At 36.1% G+C, this 24,942-nt stretch overlaps 4 protein-coding genes across 6 annotated transcripts in view; 3 read left to right on the top strand and 1 right to left on the bottom strand.

Annotated features, from left to right (window-relative positions):
* Window positions 1–19,281, bottom strand: part of brf1b (BRF1 RNA polymerase III transcription initiation factor subunit b) — a 79,915-nt gene extending 60,634 nt beyond the window's left edge. For 2 of the 3 annotated variants that reach the window (XR_007926789.1, XM_051874782.1), the window contains exons 1-4: window positions 19,057–19,281; window positions 18,276–18,476; window positions 6,560–6,640; window positions 3,068–3,241 (exon numbers count right to left, since the gene is read on the bottom strand). Coding sequence is in view for 2 of the 3 variants with exons in the window: in XM_051874782.1 (XP_051730742.1) it covers window positions 3,068–3,241; window positions 6,560–6,640; window positions 18,276–18,456 (436 nt within the window). In the remaining variant the exon portion in view is untranslated. The remainder of the gene's footprint in view (window positions 1–3,067; window positions 3,242–6,559; window positions 6,641–18,275; window positions 18,477–19,056) is intronic. The other variant, XM_051874781.1, reaches the window with a different exon arrangement.
* Window positions 6,973–12,208, top strand: LOC127502161 (uncharacterized). Its single transcript, XM_051874784.1, has 13 exons — window positions 6,973–7,111; window positions 7,180–7,244; window positions 7,336–7,425; window positions 7,511–7,632; window positions 7,755–7,898; window positions 8,233–8,310; window positions 8,395–8,562; window positions 9,874–9,970; window positions 10,130–10,353; window positions 10,430–10,595; window positions 11,279–11,487; window positions 11,588–11,705; window positions 11,792–12,208. Exons 1-13 carry the CDS (start codon window positions 7,083–7,085, stop codon window positions 12,049–12,051), a joined length of 1,770 nt encoding a protein of 589 aa, XP_051730744.1. The 5' UTR covers window positions 6,973–7,082; the 3' UTR covers window positions 12,052–12,208.
* LOC127502163 (uncharacterized) lies at window positions 13,415–17,109 on the top strand. Its single transcript, XM_051874788.1, has 6 exons — window positions 13,415–13,722; window positions 13,809–13,978; window positions 14,526–14,623; window positions 15,478–15,557; window positions 15,699–16,736; window positions 16,845–17,109. Exons 2-6 carry the CDS (start codon window positions 13,826–13,828, stop codon window positions 16,847–16,849), a joined length of 1,374 nt encoding a protein of 457 aa, XP_051730748.1. The 5' UTR covers window positions 13,415–13,722; window positions 13,809–13,825; the 3' UTR covers window positions 16,850–17,109.
* Window positions 19,282–19,525: 244 nt separating the features above from the next.
* xrcc3 (X-ray repair complementing defective repair in Chinese hamster cells 3) lies at window positions 19,526–23,261 on the top strand. Its single transcript, XM_051874789.1, has 7 exons — window positions 19,526–19,874; window positions 19,953–20,090; window positions 20,181–20,393; window positions 20,880–21,034; window positions 21,857–22,069; window positions 22,204–22,250; window positions 22,759–23,261. The coding sequence occupies exons 1-7, from the start codon at window positions 19,820–19,822 to the stop codon at window positions 23,003–23,005; spliced, it is 1,068 nt and encodes a 355-aa protein (XP_051730749.1). The 5' UTR covers window positions 19,526–19,819; the 3' UTR covers window positions 23,006–23,261.
* The last annotated feature ends 1,681 nt before the right edge of the window (window positions 23,262–24,942 follow it).

The following is a 24,942-nucleotide window of genomic DNA, read 5'->3' as shown; positions in this document are numbered from 1 at the left end:
TACACAAAAGCAGAGCAGAGATCTGGGTGTGACCCAAGAAGATAGATAGGATATGCTTGCCGGTGTGAGTAAGTAAGAGTCTGTCTGTTTTGTGAGACAGAGAGAGAAAGCAGTGTAACACTATCCAGGTGTGCTGTGTTGTAAACACAGGTGTGGTGAGTCTCAAACCCATAATTTGAGAACACAATTTTGATAGGTTTGGGGAAAAAACAACCTTAAAATGTGGAACAGGGAAATGCTTTTTTTCCCTTAAACATCGCTTTAGAATTTTACTCTATGACTGACTGAGTTCCACATTTTCACTACAGTAAAGGGGACATGATTTTTTAGATTAAATGAGTGTCGCTTCAATATCTTTTGTACACAACCAGGATGGACACTGAATGAGGGAGGAGTGTTGGGCTGATTTCCGTGATTTACTCCAGGGAACATCCTCTGAGATTCCTAAAGGTGCAGTAAACACTCTTCCTCTTCCTCTCTTTCGCCTTTGACAGTATATTGTAGCACTATTGTTTTCACATCCTGACACATCCCTTCAGACCCTGAACTGGGGTTTCCCTAGGGAAAGCATGGACTGGTAAAAGAGACTATTTTAGACCAGCATGCATTTCTATGCTTAGTCCAGGTTGGTTTATGCTGGTTTGGTTCTGTTCCAACTTCTGATGAAGCTGGCTAAGGAAAGGAAATAAATTACTCTACTAACCTGAACCCTAATATCTAACCCTAATCTAACAGTCTACTTCTAACATTCAAATGACTGATAGTTGACATGTAGATGCAAAGTTACTTATAGTTAGTAGAACGTCTAAAGTGGACCATCGAAATAAAGTGTAACCCAAGGAAATCTTGCATATTTAGCTAGCTGCTTATACCAGCAGCCAAAACAGTTTATTATTATGAAATTAAATATATATATGAAGAGTTCAGATGCAAAAGCAGCTAAACGCCACCACGATATTGAGCGAATGCTCTCCATACATATTATACGTTCATCAAATACTTCCGCTTCAAATCTCCTAAATCCCAGCGTCAGCCCATTCAGAAATAACGGTTCATTGGCAGAAACTCCTAAACGCCACATCCCTTTGTCAGCAAAAGCCTCTAAGTCCACAGAAGAACCAACTGGAAGACGCAAATCGAATCATATGATTTCGAGAGATACGGTGTGCGTATGAGCAGGCTTTCAATTGCAAAACTTCAAGTTTTTATAATGTTTTTATCATGTTTTATCATGTTTCCAGTAGCAAGTAAACACTGCTGCTGTAAAACTGACAGAAACAGACATTTCACTGTCTTGCTGTCCAAAGAGATGGACTTTTTGCAAAAAAAAGCACACATGGACTTGGTTTTGCAGCAAAAGACAGTAAAATTTGTTAAATACCAATGAATTGACTGAAGTGACATTTTTGAAAAAAAAAGGCATTTTAATAATGACTAATAACCTTTTCATTGCAATTAAAGTGAAATTACTGACCATAAACATAGGAGCCTGGTAAAAAAAAATGCTCATTTAAAAGAAAACATGTCAGGTGGACTTAGAGGTTTTTGCATCTGTACTCTTTATATATATATATATATATATATATATATATATATATATATATATATATAGTCAAACCAAAAATTATTCAGACACTAGATATCATTTTTTATCTTTTTTTTTTACCAGTGGGTGCAGGACACTATAGTTCATTTATGTAAGTGAGGATAGCAAAATAAAGTAAACTGTGACATATTATACCCAAAAATTCTTCATACAGTGGACTACCAGTAAAATTTGTCAAAAATTATTCAGACACTGTGACCTGACCATATTTTGCTTAAGTGTTATCTGACATAATTAAAGGATTAGTTCACTTTCAAATGAAAATCAGCCCAAGCTTTACTCACCCTTAAGCCATCCTAGGTGTATATGACACATCCACATCCATCCATCATAAACATATTCCACACGGCTCCGGAGGCTTAATAAAGGCCTTCTGAAGCGAAATGATGCGTTTGTGTAAAAAAAATATCCATATTTATGAAGTCAAATATCAAGCTTCCACCAGAACGCCTTCCGTATTCAAAATTACAGAAAAACAGAACTGGCGCCGCGGTAGTTCCATAAGTTGAATGTAGGACATGCAGCGTAAGCTTTTTGAAGAATACGTAAGGCGATGTGGCGGAAGCACTTGCAAGGCAAGCATTTGTGTTTATAAAGCATATACATTTTAATTTTTTTTTTAGAAAATGACCTATCGTTTCACTAGATAAGACCCTTATTCCTCGTCTGGTATTGTTTAAAGCCCTTTGAAGCTGCACAGAAACAGTAATTTTGACCTTCAACCGTTTGGGGTCAATTGAAGTCCACTATAAGGAGAATAATCCTGGAATGTTTTCAACAAAAACCTTAATTTCTTTTCAACTGAAGAAAGAAGGACATGGACATCTTGGATGACATGGGGGTGAGTAAATTGTCAGGAAAATTTTATTTGAACGTGAACTAATCCTTTAAGATTAATGTTTTCTGACACAGTTTAACTCGAGAGCTTGTCATATTTTATTACCATTTTTTTTAAAACTATAGTGAATAAACTGTATTAATGAATGAAATGTTCAAGGTGTCTGAATACATATTGGTTTGACTGTATATATATATATATATATACAGTCAAACCAATATGTATTCAGACACCTTGAACATTTCATTCATATCATTGATTGCCATCAATTACAGTTAAAAAAAGGATGGAAAAAAGCCACTTGATATTTTTGCTCTCAAACCTCATTTTCTTTGTATTTACATTAATGCATTTGACAGGCACTTTTAAAATGTATACATTTTATCTGTTCATGCATTCCCTGGGAATCAAACCAATGACCTTGGGTTTCAAGTGCCACACTTTACTGTTTGAGCTACAGGAATTTTGCCTATTAAAAACCTGAAAGGTCAAAACTTTCTTTTTAAGTTTGCTAAATCATGTACCTAATTTGGGTTGAATGTGCACACTTTTCTCCATGGATTACCATTCACAAAGAGTTTCACTTGGGTTTCACACCCTAGGGATCATTGTGGGAAGGATACGTGGCGTTCCCTCTGTCCTGCAGACCAGGTAGAGGCAGGCGGCTATGACGTGTGTCATCTTTCGCCCTCGTGTCAAGTGCTTGCTCACCACCATCTTGAAGAAATTAAAGGCTGTATCCAGGCAGTGCTGGTTCAGCTGCAGCTGGCTGCCGAGGTTGTGTATCTGCCGTTTCCCTAGAGACAGGACACACACATGCATCAGATTGAGCAAACATACACACATGCATACACGCACGCTTGCGCACCGAGGCATGACTTCACACGCAGGTGTTTGGTTTTCCAGTAGCACTGATGTCATGAGAACGGTGCACAGCCAGACAGGATTTTAGAGAAGCCTGGAAGTGAAAACGGGCAGAAAGACAGCTGTTTTACGTCCCGTGTAAGGCCACGTCCCTCTTTCCCCTTCTTTCACAGTCGTACATTTACTCCTTCACAGATGATCTCAAAACAGGCCACGTTGTAATTCATTGGACACATAAATCAGTCTGCCCTGAAATCCCACGGCGGGCCTCGATGTGTTTAGCATATTAAAATCCACATTAAAAAACACAGTCCAATAGTCTATCTTGCAGAGTTCTGTTTACTTAATACATCATTTAGCAAAAGACCTTGTTAACCCAGACAGTGAAAGTCTCCCACATTGTAAACATTGAGAGTGATTTAGGTCGCTTCAGATGAAGCTGATGAGTTTCACAAGTTCAGGTCATTAATTATGCTTGAAATTGCACACATATACATGTTTATAAGAAACAAATGCTTTCATCAATCTGTCCTCTAAATGTGCAGATATTGTATCCATTAATGAGTTCAGCAGATGCATAGATGCATTAAACTTTTTCTTTAGCCCAGGGATTCTCAAACTGGGGTCTATGGACCCCCAGAGGGCTGCAAGTGGGTCCGAGGAAACTTTCGGGGAAAAAAGAACATTGTAAATGATTTCTGCCTTATTCTATTTCATAAATATTGGTTATAAATCATAAGTTTATTAATGATTATTGTATTCTTGACATTCTATTTTATATAGTTTACCTTTTAGGTTTACACAGCTAACTGTACTTTAATAATAATATTTTTAAATAATTAAATATATACATTCTTTAATATCATAAATATATATTCAATATATAATAATAATAATAATTGAAATATTTTCTATTTGGTTTAGTGCAAAGACAGTATAAAAATAATAAAAATGATCGTTTGAGAAAAAAGTCTCTTATGCAAACTAAGGCTTTATTTATTTAATCAAAAATACAGTAAAAACAGTAATATTGCAAAATATTATTACAAATTAAAATAACTGTTTTCTATTTGAGTATATTTTAAAAATGTAACTTATTCCTGTGATCAAAGCTGAATTTTCAGCATCATTACTCCATTACTCCAGTCACATGATCCTTCAGAAATCATTTTAATATGCTGATTTGGTGCTCAGGTAACATTATTATTATTATTATTATTATTATCAATGTTGAAAACAGCTGTGCTGCTTAACATTTTGTGGAAATGGTGATACTTTTTCAGAATTCTTTATGTTCAATAAACAGAATTTATTTCCATTTATTAAAGTTATTTATTACATTTAATAAATAAATTAATACATATAAATCTTTTGTAACATTATAAATGTCTTCACTGTCACTTTTAATCAATTTAATGCATCCTTGATGAATAAAAGTATTAATTTCTCTCTTTCTCTTTTTAATTATACCTCAAATGTTTGAATGGTATCATTGTTTCCACAAAAATATTAAGCAGCAAAAACGGTTTTTAGCATTGATAATAATAAGAAGTGTTTCTTGAGCAGCAAATCAGCATGTCAGAATGATTTCTGAAGGATCATGTGACACTGAAGACTGGAGTAATGATGCAGAAAATTCAGCTTTGTCATCACGGGAATAAATTACATTTTTAAATATATTAAAATAGAAAACAATTATTTTAAATGGTAATAATATTTCACAATATTACCGTTTTTACTGTATTTTTGATCAAATAAATACAGCCTTGGTGAGCATAAGATATTCTTTCAAAAACATAAAAAAATTGTAATGTTTACAAACTTTTAAAAAGGTACATATATTCCTTTTTCCCCTCTTTTCCACAGTACAAGTGTGTCTTCTTTACACAGTAAACTAAATAGCTGCCTTTATACTTTGGGAAGGCAGTCCCTCGCATCATATTTGTGAGTCCTCCTTGGCATAAAAAGGTATGAAAACCCTTGCTTTAGCCTACGGTATAGAGTTAACATAATCACAGAGCCACAGATGTTAAAGTGGATGTTGGACTTTTTGTCCCTCAACTGTGGAGCCCAAAAGCTGCAGTGTCAAGTGTCGTGTTGGCAGGGCAAGGCCAAAAATAACTGAAAGCTTTTAAGAGCATAATCCCTCTATTCTGGAACCACTGTGTGCCAACCCTCCGTCACACACTCCAGACCTGTCTAATCCCAGAGTATTTTTCATGCTGCACATGCCATTGGATTAGCAGCCAGGTCTGCAGTGACCTCCCTAAATGACAGCAGAATTACATAACTGCCGCAACACTGCAGGGACACGAGACACCTTTATTTAATGAATGAAATCTTGTGTTTGTGAAGTCGGAAATGAGTTTACCAGAATCTACTACAACTACCTGCCAGACATATTCAAATGCACATTTATGTGTAAATCATTTAAGAGGTTTTTAAACTATTATCAGACGTGTCTGTGATTAATAGTTGAAGAGTCATGAAGAATCATGTGTTTATACAGTTGGTGACCTTGATTCTCAAAGTATTTTGAGACTGTGTTATCGCTTTCAGTTCTTAAAGCTCTGAAAACACACCAGGACAGGCAGCTGTAACTGAGCAATGTGTGAATTTAATGCTACAAAACACATTGTTCTCGCAGTTCTTCTGAATCGCATATATTTACACAATTAAAAGACATTTATCAGGGAGCTCTATAAAATGGATCAACAGTTAATTATGTCTTGTGTGATCTTCAGAAAAGCACAGATGCAAATTATATAAATTTAATTAGCGCTTGGGATGTAACTGGGTCAGAAATGAATGTAGATGAGTTAATGAAACATAATATTGAAGGAATATTTATCCACAAATGAGAATGCTGTATGTGATGCATCTACTGCCATATTTGATTTTAAATTAAATTACAATCTACCATTTGGCTTTGTTCCAGAAGATGTGGAATATAATGCAATCCACCTTTATTTCACTTCTTTTTGCCATTTTTGGAGCTTGCCAGCACCCTTTGCATTCACTTTCATTATGTGGAAAAGAGTGTCCAGGACATTCTTCAAAAATTCACCTTTTGTGCTGTACTGAAGAAAGAAAGTCATACGGGTTTAGAGCGGCATGAGTGTGAGTAAGTAATGACAGATCTTTTCAATTAGGGTGAACTATCCCTTTAAGCCTGGACATGTTTTATAAACCATGATCATTCACTGACTGCACCTACACACTGCTGCTGACTAATATAAAGGTACGCCTACCGTTCTGGAGCGTCTGAGCTCGCGATTCTTTTCCCAGACTTGTGTGGAACCCACTGCCCAGGACCGGAGCTTTGGAAGTACCTGAAAACAACACAAAACACAATGTATTATGTTTAAAGTTTTAAAGGCCAAACTGAAATAAAAAAAATACAGCAAATAGGAATAGTTTTGACTTATAGAATATAAACATGTACAAATACAAGCCTATTACTATTACAAGATGTGACAATTTAAGCCTTTAAATAAAGCTATATAGCACACTCCAGTGGCTGTTTGTGTAAATAACAGTTTTATAGTTACATCGTTGCTACAGTGACACCTAACGGTTGCAAATGTCTATTGCACTTCCCTCTTCACATGTGTTCCTTTTAGCAACCAAAAGTCTGATTGACACACCTGAGACTGATAACCAAGTCAGGGAAACTCTGAGGAGATACAAATGAACCACAACAGTATTTGGCTTTACCTCTAAGTAACATATTGCTCAATTATATATTTCTCTAGCCAGTGCTTTGGTCAAATCATGGTACTGAATGTTAGCTTCTGCTTTGGGTAAGTTACTGTGTGAATATACAAAAATTAAAATCGAATCAAAAAACTGACATGCAGAACATCCACAGGCTTCTCTTGCTTTGCTTTCAACTGTGCGAGGTGCATGAAAGTAATTTTACCGCTGATCCACAAGGTCTGTTTATTGTGATGAACACCTAAAGTTCAGCATATATAATAGTGTATTTTGTTAAATCCAAAGCTGTAATGAATTTTAATTGCTCCAGGTGCCCTTGAGACTGAGTGTCGTGATCGATATTTCTGGGTGTCTGTTGATGTGGGTTTTGCAGGCCGTGTCCCAAGATTTGAGGCTGTAGGTACGCTGATATGGCTTGATGTTAATCTGTACCACAAATTATCACACAATATGTTTTAATTCTCATATCAGTACATATTTTTAAGTTGAAAATGGAGTGCATACGATTAGTGAGGATCATGCATCCATGTGTGGCTACACGCTGAACAACTTAAACGGTCGGGCGTCTCTGAGGGCTTCATATTTCTCCTGCCACACCGAAAACCAGGCAAGACTTAAGTTAAAAAAGAAAATATTGATTGGTTAGTTCTAGAACTATCATATCTAGAAGTCTTGCATATGGATATATTTTTTTGATAATATTGTTTTCTGTTGTATGATGTCTTGTAGAATGACAACAACTTCATTTTTAAGCTGAATGTTGTTTTGACTGACCATATGGGGAAAGAGAATAAATTCTCTCTCTCAGAGACCTGCACGCTGTCAGTTGACTGGTCTGCCAAAGAGATCCTCTGTGAAGAAAACTACATAGAGGTAGGATTTTGTGAGGCAGGCAATATAAATCCTGTGTGGTATGCAGCAGTATTATTGTTAACTAAACTTCCTGTTAATTTAAATAAAAATATAAATATTGGATGAAAAAACTAAATGAAATAAGCCCTAAAACTGAATAACTGAACTGAAACTGAATATAAATTAAATCACAAAAGCTGAAAAGCACAACTAAATTACTCAAATTTAAATAAAATAATTTAAAATATATACGCTAAATCAAAATACTAATAAATACTGTAATAGTATATAAATAATACAAAAATAACACTGGTACAAAGCTGTATTCAGCATTATCTGGTTTTCTCTGATTTAGGTAACGCTGGCGAGAGATACACCCTGCTCATCTGATAACCGCACTACTAAAGAAGCCTGGCTGGCTGCTCTTGCTTTAGTAAGAAATCTTGACGCTTTAATGTAATGTGTGAACTTCTACGGTTTGAATTTCTCATTGTTAGCTCTGTATCTCCACTTGTAGGCCCAGCGATCTGCCATCTCTGAGTGGAAGATAATGTTTCTGAATCAGGAACGCTTGGATGCGATGTCTATCTCTGCTGCCAGGCGAATGGGATACATGGTTGATTCCACTCCAAACAGGGTGGTCTTTCGCTCTGCCTACAATCAGCCACATTCAACAATCACAGAGGCAGGTGAAATTAAAGTTAAAGGGATGGTTCACACAATATGGAAATTCTGTCATTTATACACCCTCTTGTCGTTCCAAACCTATATGACTGACTGACTTTAGTGGAACACAAAAGATATTTTGAAAAATGTCTTGGTGTGTTTTGTACATACACTACCTTTCAAAATTTGGTTGGTAAGATTTTTTTTAATGCTTTTGAAAGAAGTCTCTTTTGCTCATCAAGGCTGCATTTAACAGTAATATTGTGAAATATTATTACAATTTAAAATGAACTCTCTTCTATTTGAATTCCAGCTGAATCTTCAGTCTTCAGTGTCAAAGTTGTGCTGCTTAATATTTTTGTTGAAACCTTGATGCATTTTTTTAAGGATTCTTTGTTGAATAGAAAGTTTAAAAGAACAAAAATTATTTGAAATAGAAATCTATGACATTATAATTTTGTCACTTTTGATCAATTTAATGCATCCCTACTGAATGAAATTAATTTCTTTAAAAAATCTTACTGATGCCAAAAATGCTTTTCTTATTTAGTATTTTTGTCTTGTTTCCAGTCTAAATATCTAAAAATTCTTAAATCCAGATGCTTTTACTAGACATAAGATAAAATGACATAAGATATCTAGATAAAGAATCTAAATGAAGTGAGTTTTTGCTTAAAACAAGCAAAATTATCTTGTGTTTGAAATCTTGTTTCTGTCCTAAACAGAAACAAGATTTTTCTTACCCCATTGGCAGATAATTTTGCTTGTTTTAAGCAAAAACTCACTTCATTCAGATGTATTTGGACTGGAAAAAAGACAAAAAAAAAATACTAAGAAAAGCATTTTTTTTGCAGTGTTGAATGAAAATCAAAGGGGTCCAATTCTGGATTGACCGCAATGTTCTTCTATCTATCCACCTTATGTTTCATGTAAGAGCGGATGCGTCCATTTGTAAATTGAACGTGCCTGGCTTCTAGTGTCATTTGCTTCCGGTTATTTTTAGCTGTACAAAACCGCTTGTTATAGTTCAAACTGATATTTATCATATTACTTATGTATTGTCATAATCATCAACACACTGGTTGGTAGTACAAATAGTTTTACCATTTCCTGCACTTTATTATTTCAGTTGTTTACATATTGTAGCCAATGAACCGCAAGTCTCATACATTCACAGAAAAAAGATTACTTGCGCATTACAAAAGAAGATGGATACATTTATATAAAACTTTTTTGTGAACCATCCCTTTTAATGTTAATTGTGCAGGTTCTACCATGATAATATCTCAGGATTTTTAACGTGAAGGTTGAAACAACCTTGTTTCCTCAGATTGACGGCATTGCTGTAGAGGTGATTCATGCAACAGTGTTTTTCAGGTGTAAATGGGCGGTAGTGATGCTTGACACATCTGCGGCATGTACGATAGGTAATTCATTGGGCATTTTCAATTTCTGATGCATTATAGAACTGATAGTTGATGAACTATAAAATGTACATACAACATCTTTAATGCAAATAACAGCCGTTCATAGATGTTCAAGCTTTCATAGGTCATACTTTTCTCTCAGTCTTGCATCTTTATCAGCCCCTAGCTCATTTGATGGAGTGACTTTGCACTGGAGAACTCCTAAAGTCATGACCCCACTGGTGCAGGACCCCTCTGGGTTTGTAAGCAAGAGCATTAAGCTGGGTGTGGATGCTCAGCTCTTGGACGAGGCCTCCAGGAAAGACATGGGTTACGTACTGGGAGAAGATGGCCAGGTGGTGCATGTTTCAGTGCCATTTGGTGCACCAGGAGGTTACAGAAAGGTATGTACTGGACTGGTAATCAATGTTGTATATTTATGCAAAAAAAAATTCAATATTTCTGTGCTGTTTGTCACAGAGTTTGGTGGAAAATAATGTCTATAAAGAAAGTTACATGGCTTTCCTGTGCTATGAACACATTTATTCACATGTGTTTATGGATGGTACTGAAATGGAGACCAGATATCGCCAGCTACAAGTTATGGAGACGCCACTAGTTTCTCGGAATCTTTTCGCTATAGATGGTGAGATTATTACCATACTGTTATACACTGATATTGTTTTTATGACTGGTGCATATTATTCTTTTGATAACCAATATTCAAAACTGATTTTTTATTTTTCTGCTTTTTAACAGAACTAAATTCTTATTATAAAAAAAACTAAAAACATCATGTGCATGGTTATTATTATTATTATTATTATTATTGTTGTTGTTGTTTTTAAAGTTTCTTTGTACATGATAGCATTTATTTTTATTGTCTAAGGGGCCATTTACATGACACCATTTTCACCTAAAAATGCAAACTTTGAAAACGGGTGTCAAAGTGCAAGTTTTAGAAAACAATACCGTTATTGTCTCCGTGTAAACTACAAAACTGCGAATCTGTGAAAACAGTGATGGCATGCACATGCGTATTATGTGTTTATAGGCATTCGTGTTTGGTGTAAAATATTGCGTATGTGCGCAGGGGCATAGTCTTTTTCTTTACAAACAAAGTGACATCGCTAACTACTTGTCTGGCATGCATAATAAAGCATTTTTAGTTGTTTTCACGTATCCATGTAAATGGGAATCTTTTTGATAATGTTGTCATGTACAAAGAGAGAACTTTTCCGTTTTTAGTACATCATTGTGGTGTAAACGTACCCTTTATATTGATGGTGTTTTTTTTTTTGTTTTTTTTTCTTCTCCCTCCTATAACAGAAACTTTGCCTCATGAAGAAGTGTTCACCGTGTATCTTGGTAATTTTGCTCTGGATGTGCAGCTCATTGCAATCAAGCTGAATGAGAACTATCTGTCAGTAACAGATGCCATTCAAAACCATTATTTCATTACAAAAATTCCCCAAATTAACGGGACCCACGGCATCACCATCAAGGTCCCTTTTAAAGATAAAGCTGTCAATCGTGTGGTGAGGGTTTTTCTGTAGTTTATTATTCCCACAGTATTATACTTATTTATAATATATAATTAAATATATAATATATAAAATCTAATTTTCTAATCAACAGTACTTGGGTGAAGGACTTCTGCAGTACTCTGTGGAGATTAACTACATCCTTAACATCATCGGACGAAACGACACATTTTTCTACCATGTCTCTGTTGTGGCACACGTTAATGATGCTTGTAAGTCTTTAGGAGTTAATAGATTTAAATTGCATGACATGAAAGTGACCAAGAGACAGAGTCTGATTTGTTTTCCTCTCATTTAGTTCCTCCAGCTGTCAGTGCTTTCTGTACAGCACAGAGCATAATATTCAGGATGGATCATTCGAGGCATGCCGGACTTTGGGAAGTCTGTATGGGGCATCAGGCTCTCACATCTGACTTATCCAGACTGAGGGGCTACATACTGACGAACGACAGTCACAGTATGACTCTGGAGGTCCCACTCTTCACGTCGGGCTACATTTATGAGGCAAAGAAAAACATCTGTGGTTCAAATTATATACTGATTTTCATAATGTCATGATGACAGTCTTGATTCAGATCTCCTTTTGTTTTTAACATTAGAATAAGTTAAATGCAACTTGATAACATCTGGAAATAATTCTGGCTTATAAAGGAACAAAATCTCCTAAATGCACTTAAAATGGAAGTATATTATGGAAGCTTGTTTCCACCACTGAATAAAATTCTGGCTTTTTTTCTCACAATTGCGAGTTTACATCTTGCAATTCTGACTTTTTTTTTTTTCTCTCAGAATCGCGTGATATAAACTCGCAATTGCAAGTTATAAAGTCAGAATTGAGATGTAAACTCGTGATTGTGAGAAGAAATTCACAATTGCAAGTTTGTTGCAATTCTGACTTTATTTCTCACAATTGCAAGTTTATGGCCCGGTTTCACAGACAGGGCTTAGCTAAACCAGGATTAAGCCTTAGTTCAATTAGGAAATTTAAGTAGCTTTTATAAAAGTACACTAGAAAAAAAACATTACTGGTGTGCATCTTGAGACAAAACAATGGCACTGACATATTGTAAGATGTCAGTACAAGTTGCTTTCAGTTAAAACAGCTCAAACATGCATTTTAGTCTAGGACTAGCTTAAGCCTTGTCTGTGAAACCGGGGGTAAATCTCACAATTCTGACTTTATTTCTCACAATTGTGAGTTTATATCTTTCTCAGTTCTGACTTTATAACTCGCAGTCAGAATTGCGAGATGTAAACTCGCAATTGTGAGATAAAAAGTAGCAATTATCTTTTAAACTGTTATATTCTACGCCGGAAACAAGCTTCCATTGTATATAGGGTAATTGTGCATCAACAGAATCAACGGCTGTGTCTTAAAAAAAAAACTGCCTTCAGAGGATGCGTTAGTAGGAAGGCATCAAGGCACATCCGAATCCACTGTTTGATTCACTTCCTGTCTCCTCCTGAGATATTTTTGAAGGCAGCATAGATGTATCCTTCACTGCCTTTGAGATCCCACAATCCTTCTGTGTGTTCCATTCTGTGATCATTGAGCTAAAAAAAAAATTGATGGCAGCTGAATGTTGAGGTTGATGTTCAGCTTTTGTGTAAATGTATGTTTTTGACCAACGTTTTCCATTTTTGATGTCATTTCTAGCGAGAAATTACTATTGTAATAATATTCGCTTAGTTATCACCAAAGCGCTCTCTGTTGTAAATCATTAAACTGTTACGGTGCCTCAGAAGTGTGTCCAAAATAAGTTTCAGCAAGTACTTTCATGCGCAAACTCTGTCTGCAAAGTCTGTAAGGACTTTAAGCAACAGCTGCTGATGGCGTTCTGGTGTTCTATTGCGCATACACAACTTTAACTGCTACTTCGTGACATTGTGCTGTAACCATCATCTACAGAAGAATAGCTGATTTGCTGTAGTTCAAAGGTGTTTACTGTGTTAGGTGTGTAAACTGACAAAAAAAAAAAAAATGCATAAAATATAAAATTAAACAAATTATTATAAATAATTTTACTGAATAATTTGCATAAGTGCTTCAACAAAATAAAGCTGGGAATATTATAACACTCTATAACACTTTAGTTTCCTGATTTTTCCAGGACATCACATTGAGAAACTTTGTTGGCACCTTTGAGATTCTTATAAGAGACTCAAAGACTCTGGAGATTCACAAGAGAACATCAAAGCGCTGTTACTTTCAGACGGATGAACTAACAGGCAAGATACCATAAGATGCTAACAGGGTTTAATAGCTATAAAATAGCACCATTCAGCTAATAATCAGTTAATTTCTATTGCTCTAGTGTGTTCCACAGATGGAATGATGACTGTGGTAGCAACCACTACAAAAACCTGGCCAACGGTACCACCCAGCAGCACAACCCTTCTAGACAGAAGATGCAGACCCAAGGCAACAGATGAGACGAGGGTCATGTTTTCTTTTGGTGTGTCCACATGTGGGACTAGATTATTGGTAAATGCACTGAACTTATGCTTATGAATAAGGACACTACTGTAACTGTTCAAAAGTTTGGGGTCAGTAAGATATTTATCTTAAGCTTACCAAAGCTGCATTTAGAAATGCAGTTAAAAAAGCAATATTGTGAAATATTATTACAATTTAAAAACTTTTCTTTTTAAAAATATTTTACAATGTAACTTATTCCTGTGATGGCAAAGCTGAATTTTCAGCATCATTACTCCAGTCTTCAGTGTCACATGATCCTTCAGAAATCACTCTAATATGCTAATTTGCTGCTCAGAAAACATTTATTCTTATTATTAATGTTGAAAACAGTTGTGCTGCTTAATATTTTTGTAAAAACCATGCAACAATAGCATTCATTTGAAATAGAAAGCTTTTGTAACATTATAAATGTCTTTACTGTCACTTTTTAAAGTGTCCTTGCTGAATAAAAGTATTCATTTCTTAAAAACAAACAACAACAAAAAAAACTTACTGACCTAAAACCTTTGAACAGTAGTGTATATATGCCAGTGCAATCTGCATTCTCGTATAGGTGGGTGAAGGCTACATTGTTTATGAAAACGAGGTTGTTTCTGATGGAGGTGCCGTAACTGACCAGGAATCAGCCATTACAAGGGAATCAAAATTCAGGTATTTGTCTAACTGGTCAATATTCAAATGAGTCAATGATATAACGTGCATATTTTTCTTTTAAAATAATTTGATAAATTCATGACATATATCACTTTATTCCATAAAACCTATTTAGTCTGAATTCATGTTTAGTACATTTATGTAATACATATTATTTTGTTTTATCTTAAACCCCCAAAATGTCAGGTGGTGCAACTCTCCGAACAAATGAACAGACTAAGAAAACTAGGCCTATTTAAAATAATAAATTAAAAACTAAATACTATGGCCTCATTTTAGGTTTGAAACCTTTCATATAAACAAATTTTATAAATATCAGTAGTTTTAAAGCTGTTGAGATAATTTTAAAAAAAAACTTTGTCCAGCAATTTGTATATGCTCAAATGTCAAGGTTGCACAACTGCTGACATGGCTCTTTTATTATAAACTGACGAGGTAATAACAGTATAACATATATATATATATCATGCACCATCCGGAGGACCCCAACTGATCCTTGTGGCAGAGAGAAAAGGTTTGTAGATCTCTCTCAAATACTGATTAAAAACTGCTAATTTCAAGTATGGGTAAGATGGTACACTTTCCATGTCAGGTGGTGCAACTACAATATACAACTATTTGGTTGTACCGCCTGACATAAAAACAGTCAAAAAATTAATTTAAACACTTTGAAATGTTACTTAACAACTTGTTTAAACACATTGTTCATGACTCAAAAATAAGCATTACATCAGTTTTGAAAAGATTTTTTAAAAAAAAACTTTTTTTTGAAGCATCAATGACCCAAATAACATTGAATCTTTAAAAACAATTCTGAACACCTCTTTTTCTTTTCCCTATGAATATTTCAGGCTCACAGTGAGATGCTTCTATCCACTTGACTCTGTTCAACAGGTTTTTACATCCAGACTGTTTGAAGGACCTGGCTTTGGTAAGTCAAAGTTACAGACACTACAGGTGTCTGTAACCAGTATTAACAAGATTAATATACTGACACTTTCTATTACAGGAAAATTAATCAAAAGAATTGCTTTCATGTGTTCTCTTTATGTACCTCCACATAACCTACAAGGACCACAAGGAAACCTTATCAGCTCTCACGCAGCCTCTGTTTTTGAACCTAAACCTTGGCCGAACAAACTTTCTTACAACCAGATCAAGCCTGACAGGGGCTGCTGTGCAGCAGATAAGGAGGTTACACAATTTCTACTTCCACACCCTGCCTATACATCAGAACGCGGTTACGATGCCACCAATGTTCCATATCCATACAGGCGTACCCAACTCAAGGAATCTGGTGTGCAATTTACCCCTCAAAAAACAATTATCAAACACAACTCTGGTCCATCTATGACACATGCAGGGCAGCAAGACTTTTTTGATGGCTTGTTTGAAGACTACAAGTCTTTCCTTGTTGATGTCCCACAGAAAACTATGAAAAGGAGTGGTCTAAATCAGGACAATTATGTGATTTCACCTTTCTACAAGGGATCAAAAAATGCATCACACATCGTAAATGAAACCTTGCCTTCCTTTTTACAGTCTCTCATTACCACCACTAATCCAACAAACTACAATCTAAATAGCAATGAAGTGAGTGACCAGCTTTACCTGAGAGAAAACTTGGCCAATTACACTCCTGATAGTGGTTTTCAACACTCCTCGGATCATTTTAATGAACTAATTAACAATCTGCCTTCAAAAGATTCTTTGCTCTACACCAAAAATATTATTTCTAACAAATCTGAAACAAGCAAAAGTGAATGGGGCCAAAAACATTTGAAGAGTTACATACTTCCCACATTCAACATGAAGAGTAAGAGCAAACTTGCCCCTGAAAGCAGTGCTCAGCCACTTGGAGAGTTCAGATGGAAAAATGAAGGCCTTGTAGCAGGCGAGCATAATTTCATGCATGAAGATAATGATTATAATCCAAAGAAATTACCTATTATGCATACACAACAGCAAAAAGAAGTTGAAGATGGACATTTTCGTTCTGATCATAAGCTTTCAACAATAAAACCATCATATGACAAATTGAGAGGGACTCTGTTCTTCCCTGGTAAAAGAAGCCGTTACGGTTCCAGCATTCATAAAGGAATAATAAGAGGTAATTTTCCATTTCGGAATTATGTATAGTAGATTTAAGCAACATGCAGTATCATACAACAGTAAATTTAAACAATATTCTAATGCTGAACCAAACATTCTTTCCTAGGATGACCGTGGAGACTACAAAAAATAAGATTTCACTGTTAAATAAATAGTGAGTCCAAATTGTGAACTTTGCTTCTTGTTGTGTTGAGCCATTGGGCAAGTGCAATGAGATTTATTTTTAATGGGTTAATAGTATGGCAAAAAAAAAGGTGGAATGGTCAAGCCGATTCAAAGAGGTAATGTCCAGTCCTGTCAAACTTTCTACAGATCATTTGCTATAAGAATGTCAAAACTGCTTTTGCAAATTAAATGCACACTAGCTGTCATGTTTTGTTGCAATTTTTATTAGTTAACTAAAAAACTATTATGGATTAAGATGGGTCATTTGCATGCTAAAAAATGTATCTCACATTTATATCTTAATATAATGTCCGCAATATAGGCTTTTCAGCATGTCAACACTCTTACGGGACAAGCCTGTAACCAGTCTATCTCTGTATCAGATCCTACCACATTTTTGCCACTCTTAATTTTTAACCTTATTTTGACACACCTGATTTTTCAGCAGAGTGTGTTTTAATCTTTTGGATTCTTTGCCCTTTCAAGAGTTGGAAAATGGGTCCCTTCTAACCAGGCAGGATGTCTACTTTCAACTCATTAAGTGCAAACCGAATATGGCACCTGGGCTGGATGGAATCCCAGGGCGAATCTTGAAAAACTGCACCCTATTCTTCATTCTCTCTTTTTTTTTTTTTTTATCACTCTGTACCTCAACAATACCTGTTATATGGAATTCATCAACTGTTATTCCAGTCCCAGACTGAGAGTTCCAGAGTTAAATAAATACAGGTCTATATATTATTAACCTCTGTCATTATGAAATATTTTGAGAAAATAGTCAAAAACATTATATTTCCATATGTTACTCCATTTCTAAACGGTTTCCAATTCACATAAGCAGAAGAGAGTATTTAGTAATTAGTCCATTTGATTCATGCCAAAAACTTTGGCAAGGTATTTCAGGATTTATTAGGAGTGAATTGTAATGGATGGATGTGGTTCTAAGCTTTGTTGATTATGATCAGTCTAAAAAAGAAAGGATAATTTTATGTAATAAATTTGATCCTGTTGATTACCAATTTCCACATTCACAGATATTGAAATTCTAGACCTCCCTTTCTTGTTTGTATAAAAGAAATTGAGCAATATCTCACATTATTTTTGTCCGAGAAAAAAAAACAAAACATTAAAATTGTCTTGTATTACCTGTTTGCAATTCTTTTCCTATTTCTAGACAGGTAATTCTCAAAACTTGTCATTATTTCCAGTTTATATTGCTTATAAATCCCCCTTTTCCTCTTTTTTTTTTTTTTTTATTGTTACACTCATATTGCTTTGAGCATTAATTAAAACACACACACAAACACAGGTCCCCCTTTAAAACACAGGTGGATGATGCCCCTAGTCCCAAAACTGAATAGCTCTTTCTTACCATCTGCAGATACAAACTGGCCGACCGCTGAAGACACCCCTCCGCTGTTTTCCACAAACTGAATCTCAGATACGATGATATTATCCTCCAGAACCGAACCACAGGCTGTGCAGACTGCACTCCCCCGGGCTGGGTCTGTGTCGATGTCTGCTCCACCACAGTTCTTACACTGACGACTCATGCTGGCAGGTAGATTCAGACCTGAAGAAGACAACATGTACACCATTACTGAACAACAAACGACTGGCAAACATACACATCATCTATATCTTCAGTTTATTATTATTCGGAAAAGGATAGCATAATAATAATGTACTTAATAAAATTGCTTAATAATAACACGTAGTATTTTGTGAACGATATGGTAGTAACTAAACTATGTCAAGACCGGGACTTGAACTCGGGTCGCCAGCTTTCAAACGTCGGTGATATTCCGCTCTGCTACACAACAGCTTTCGCGGGTTTGACACACAATGCTCACTTACCCCATCGTCGTTATCGTTCCCATATTATTTTTTATATAACAGAATTAACTTCATATTAGTATTATCTCTAATGTATATTTCTAGTATATATAAACCTTGCTAAGCTAATGTTTTGATATGATTTAAATAGGTGAACATTTGCTACAAAATGAAAAGCTAGCTTGCCTAAGACCTGTATGATACTACTGTAAACATAATACAAACAGCCCAATGTATCGCTTTATTTTTATTTTATATTATACAGACGCACATAAATATAAGGCATTAACGCTAGCTTTCAATAGCAAACCACTCACCAGTCAAAGGAAGTAAAGACTTAAGATCAAACAGTTTAAACCAGTATCCTCCAGTCCTATTTATTGTTAGCTTTCACAAACTATTTAATTAGCAAGCAATTCATTTCATTGAGCAACATGCCTAAAAGTTATGGTAAAATATTTAATTTGATTTAATAACACCATTACAATAGTGACTTTCAACCAAGGCTTTCTAACCAACTGCGAGATGACATTATGGGCTTTCCTAAAAGCTGAATGTAGAGGGGTGGCCACTATGCCACAGTTAGTCGTTTAGTTATTTTGATGAGTTTATTAATATAACATGTGCCCTTTTTGACAGATTACGTGTTTTATGAAAATATTATTCATAAATATATCTTTATTATAATGCTAGTTAATCTACATAATCAAACGTTTACACTCCAAACACCCTCATTTTGATATGGACTGATCCAGTGGCAGACCCCGGTCTTAAAGCGCGATAATATGAAAGGGGTTTGAGTTGTTTAGCCGATATTGCACTCTTTCTCTTATTGACTTGCTAAAATAAAGTATTATTCGTTATATTTGTAGTGGCTTGTCTGTCCTTGTATAAACACCGTCAGGTTAAAATAATAAAATCGGTTTGAGACTTTGATTTTGACAGAATTTTTGACGTGTTGACCGGGAAGTAAATGGTGTGCCGTTCAAAATGTGAGCTGATAGTTTTAGTGGGTTAAAATAATAATTACACGTTATTTTACTAACGTTACACCTTTTAAATGGAGATCCGCGGGAGGTGATGGAGTGGGAACAGCTTGAACTGAATCCAAGGATTATTGCTGCTGTTAAAAAAGGTTGACAAGAAATCCCGCTTGAGTACACTCAGTCTAAAGTTGAATTCGCTTCTTGTTTAATGTTATTTTATTGTTTAGCCAATTTTAGATCAGCGAAGGAGATCCTCCGTGTCTCTGGTCCTGATCTGCAGAGACTGACCCGCTTGTCAAAGACGGATGTTCAGCGTCTGCATTATGCTGTAGCAGCTGCTGTCCGCAAGTCCAGCCCGGTCACTGGTGGGCTTCGTTTATTGCAACACAACCGTCTAGTACTATTTGAGAATTAGCTATTTTTGAAGCAAAACTATTATTTTAATGTATTCTTAGCTCTACAGCTGATCCAGGGAGAATGTCCTGTTTTGGAGCCCGGACACAGGCTTTCTTTTGCCTGCCCCATTCTGGACGGTCTGATGCGTGGTGGTCTCCCGTTACGAGGAATAACAGAGCTGGCAGGCGAGAGTGCTGCTGGGAAAACTCAGTTTTGTTTACAGCTTTGCTTATCTGTCCAGTATCCACGGGAAAACGGAGGGCTGAACTCAGGTAAGGTTTCTTTTTTTTTCTCAATTTCTACTCAATAAATTAAATATTTAATTGCATTTTAAGATTTTTTTTTAAAAATAGTAATCACCAGGTGGTATTCCAGGTACAGAAATCACACTTTTTAAAATACCCTCATATATCCAGCTTTTCCAAGACTGTGTTAATCCTGGTTCTTCAATGCTAAAAGAAAAGAAGAAAAAAAAACATTGTTAACGGGGGTCAATAAAGTAAAGAAAATCTTGATCGGTCTCCTAGTGAGACCCAGCCCCCTGAATGAGAACCACTTCTAAAACCATTTTCATTACAGCTTTCATAAACGTATCAAATAGACACTTGTTATTTCAGTAACTTTTCAAATCTGAGCACAGTTTGAGAAACTCTAGTGGCAACTGTGAGATTACTGGGGTAGAAGGAGAAGAAAGTAATCGTTTTGACAAATTTCTGATAAAATGCTGTTAAATCACATTTTATATGGTAATTTAACAGGAGCCGTTTATATTTGCACCGAGGACTCTTTCCCCATCAAACGACTACGGCAACTCATTACCCAGCAGTCCCGGCTCAGACCAGATCTACCTCCAGCTTTGATCCGCAGCCGGCATTTTACTGACAGCATCTACATCGAGCATGCTGCTGACCTGGTGAGAAAAAGGCCAAAAATCCCTCTTAACAAGTTAATAACCATTAGAAAGGTCTTAAAGGGTTAGTTCACCCAAAAATGAAAATTCTGCCATTAATTACTCGGCCTCATGTCGTTCCACACCTGTAAGACCTTTGTTCATCTTGGGAACACAAAAATTAAGATATTTTTGATGAAATCCGAGAGGAATGTGATTCGTCCATAGATAGCAATATAATCACCACTTTCAAGGTCCAGAAATGTACTAAAGATATTGTTAAAAAGGTTGATGTGACTGCAGTGGTTCAACCTTAATGTTATAAAGCGACGAGAATACTTTTTGTGCGCAAAAACAAAACAAAAATAACAACTTTATTCAACAATATCTTCTCTTCTATGTCATTCTCTTATGCTGTTTATGTTCTGCATCAGAACGCCGACTCATTATTGGCCGGCTCCTGTGTCAGCGCAAACGCAAGGCAAACACGGAAGCTCTGCAATGCGTTCACTGAGCCAACTGCGTAACAGAGTGACAGGGAAGAGGAAAATTGTTGAATAAAGTCATTATTTTTGTTTTGTTTTTGCGCACAAAAACGTATTCTAGTCACTTCATAACATTAAGGTTTTAACGATGTCTTTAGTACCTTTCTGGACCTTGAAAGTGGTGATTATATTGCGGTCTATGGACTAGTCATATTTTGATTTCATCAAAAATATCTTAATTTGTGTTCCGAAGATGAACGAAGGTCTTGCAGTTGTGGAACAACATGAGGGTGAGTAATTAATGACAGAATTTAAAATTTTGGGTGAACTAACCCTTTAATGCTGGTGCATATGTGAGCAGGAGGCTCTGCAGGCGTGCGTGTCTCAGCGCGTGCCTGTGCTGCTGAAGCGAGGTCTGGTCAGACTGGTGGTGGTGGACTCTGTGGCTGCTCTGTTTCGCAGTGAGTTCCAGGCTGATGAGGCTGTACAGAGGTCACGCCACCTGCTGGCTTTTTCCAGTACACTCCACCGTCTGAGTCATTCATATGGTGCACCTGTAGTCTGCGTCAACCAGGTCAGACCGGCATCTGATTTCCAACACCTAATCAGAGATATTATACAATATGCACTGTAAACGCTATAGACCTTATCATTTGAATTCAAATAACACAGAAATAGTTCTCACTGTATGCTATTTATCTGTCCCAGGTTACAGATGTTGTGGACGGCCCAAATCCAGGAAGGTGCGACTATGGGTGAGTGTGTTTGTGTCAGTTTTGCCAGCAGCAAAAGGGCCAGAATATAACAGCTACGCTCATTTCAGGAGACTTGTTGTAATTACTAGGGATGTGCACCACAACTAATTTCATTAATGTTTAAACTGAAATTTTTTAACGGACTAGTATAACAATCTCCGAGAGGACAATCAAAAACCTGTATATGTGATTTTATTTTTCTCCATACTATGGAAGTCAGTGGTGTACCACAACTGTTTGCTTACCCATATTCATCAAAATATCTTCTTTTGTGCTCAGCAGAACAAAGAAATTTATATAGGTTTGGAACAACTTGAGGATTTGTAAATAATGACAGAATTTTCATTTTTGGGTGAACTATCCCTTTAACAACTAGTATTTCCAATGTCAATAGCAGCATCTTTTATACGACTAGTCCCACACATCCCTAGTAATTACAAAACTGGACAGATCACACTTTGAGCTTTTGAAGCTCTCTAATAAGTCTTCTATAACTTAACGTACACAGGCTGGTGGGCAGTAAGGTGCTTCCTGCGTTGGGCATTGCTTGGGCCAACCAAGTGATGGTGAGACTCATGCTCACGAGATTGGCAGGACAAGTCAAATCAGACAGCCGAACCAGTGCTCTGCGGAAATTAGAAGTGGTCTTCGCCCCACACCTCCCTCGAGCGAGCTGTCTGTGTGGGGTTTGGGAGGAAGGAGTGAGAGGGATCTCCGATGACGACTCAGAGCTACAGCCGCAGATCTCTTCATGATGAATGATCAGAGACTACATTCACCACAGTATGGCAGTTAATAGCTGCTAATATATGACATATATGTTTTTAAAGCACATTTGAATGCTTTTTGTTATTTTTGTTAGGAATGGCTAAATTTTTACCATTTGAAATGAACGCACATGATTATTAATATACAATTCTCACATGTATTATGTGCTAACCCTATTTTTATAATAATTTTAATTTTTATTATTATGCCCTTAAAACACTGAATAAATGTTTTCCTTACGTATACACGTATGTTGTTACAATTTTCATACAAAAACAGTTCCAATAAAGCCCCAAGAAGCCACAGCTCAGCCATTCATAATCAAGGACCAGAACTATCCGTTTTATATGCAGCAATAAGCAAGTTAAATAAAGGCTAATCGCTGCCTCACAGCTGCCCTTGAAGAGAACCGGCTGTTTTGTTCTCCCATTTCAGAAAAGAAAGCAAACTCAATTTGCTCCAAGGAGTCCAATCACTCCTTGATCAATTTACCAACCTACAGCTCTCAAAATAGCATTAATCATGTTGAGGTTACCAGAGTCAAGACTATCCCATTTCAAACAGAAAGGCAAATAGAGCATTTTGTTTTCTCTAAAACTAGACTGCAAAACAGTGTCCTTTTCTACAAAGCTTTCGAGCCGTGGTTTGTCCCAGTCGGAAACCCAAACCATGTGCCAAAAAGGGTCATGACCATGTAAAATTAAAATTTTGAAATTACTAATTTATTTAATTTTTCACATGATCCTTCTTACCATGTAATCAGTGTTTTTTATTTGGGGAAACAAACTATAAAATGTAAATGTATCTTCTGTTTTTGTTTTTATCATTATACCAGCATATCTTTAATGCTTGAGACCTGTTTTAAGTCACCTGTGACTCTTTATGAGTTCTGACCAGCAGAGGGGGCTAACATCCAACAAAACTCAGTGTGTACATGCCACATCTTGCATGTGGGATTGCCCTAATAGATCATCTAATTACCCATATAATCAAATAATCTTGCCTAAAGTTGAGGGCAGATATACAGTAGCAATGGTAACAATCTAACTTATCTATAGTACACTAAGATAAAGCATTCTCATTTATACAATAGATGGCACAGGTTGCACAAGGGCAACACCAAGGGAGCTGTGAAAATGTTTAAACAAAAAAAAAAAAAAAATCTTTAAGGATGTAGTGATATATTTGGCAGGTGTGAGACAAGGACGGAAGACATGAAATAATCATGCTTTTAAAAAAAAAAAAAAAAAAAAAATCTGATTGTTGTACTTGTCAATGTTTAGCTGGTTATTTTTTATGTACAGCTAATGTCATTTTAAATAAGATTACTAAAGCAAATAATCTTGCTTTCTTCTCACACCATGTGCTCCTGCGACCATGTGTCATAAAAGGACGTCCCACCTTCAAATGATGCTTGATAGTGAGTCCCACACCTTAATGGACTGTTCTTTGATACTTTTTCGACCTTTCTAATTGGTTGCAATCATTTAAAGAAAAATGCACTAAACATAGGGCTTAAGAAAACTTGCCGTTGCCTGAGGGCAACGCTGTGTTGTAGAGGGTTAACTCATTTGGTAGTGATCACGTCATTATATACATAGCACAGCTGATTGGTTGCTGTTGCATCAGCGGCCAATGAGCCGTGGCTCAGTCTGCAGCACTCTTTCAGAAACCCTCCACCTTCCCCAGCTCCACCTGTATAGATCTGCTACGGGGGTTAATTCATGTATCTTACATGTGCAGCAGCATGTCTTACATGCTCACAGCAATGTCTGTGAATGTACTGGCAGTAGCAAGTCTCTGTACTTGCTCTGCAGCAGCGTAGCAGACCAAATACATTAACATTGCCATATCCATTACCATGCCAATCTCTATTACCATACCAATCTCCTGAGATTTGTCATGGCAGAATTCTTATTAACAA

Source organism: Ctenopharyngodon idella, chromosome 20, assembly GCF_019924925.1.
Source record: "Ctenopharyngodon idella isolate HZGC_01 chromosome 20, HZGC01, whole genome shotgun sequence".
In the NCBI taxonomy this organism is placed as follows: domain Eukaryota; kingdom Metazoa; phylum Chordata; class Actinopteri; order Cypriniformes; family Xenocyprididae; genus Ctenopharyngodon; species Ctenopharyngodon idella.
The sequence above is the reverse complement of the archived record's forward strand: the minus strand, read 5'-3'. Positions and strand labels throughout refer to the sequence as shown.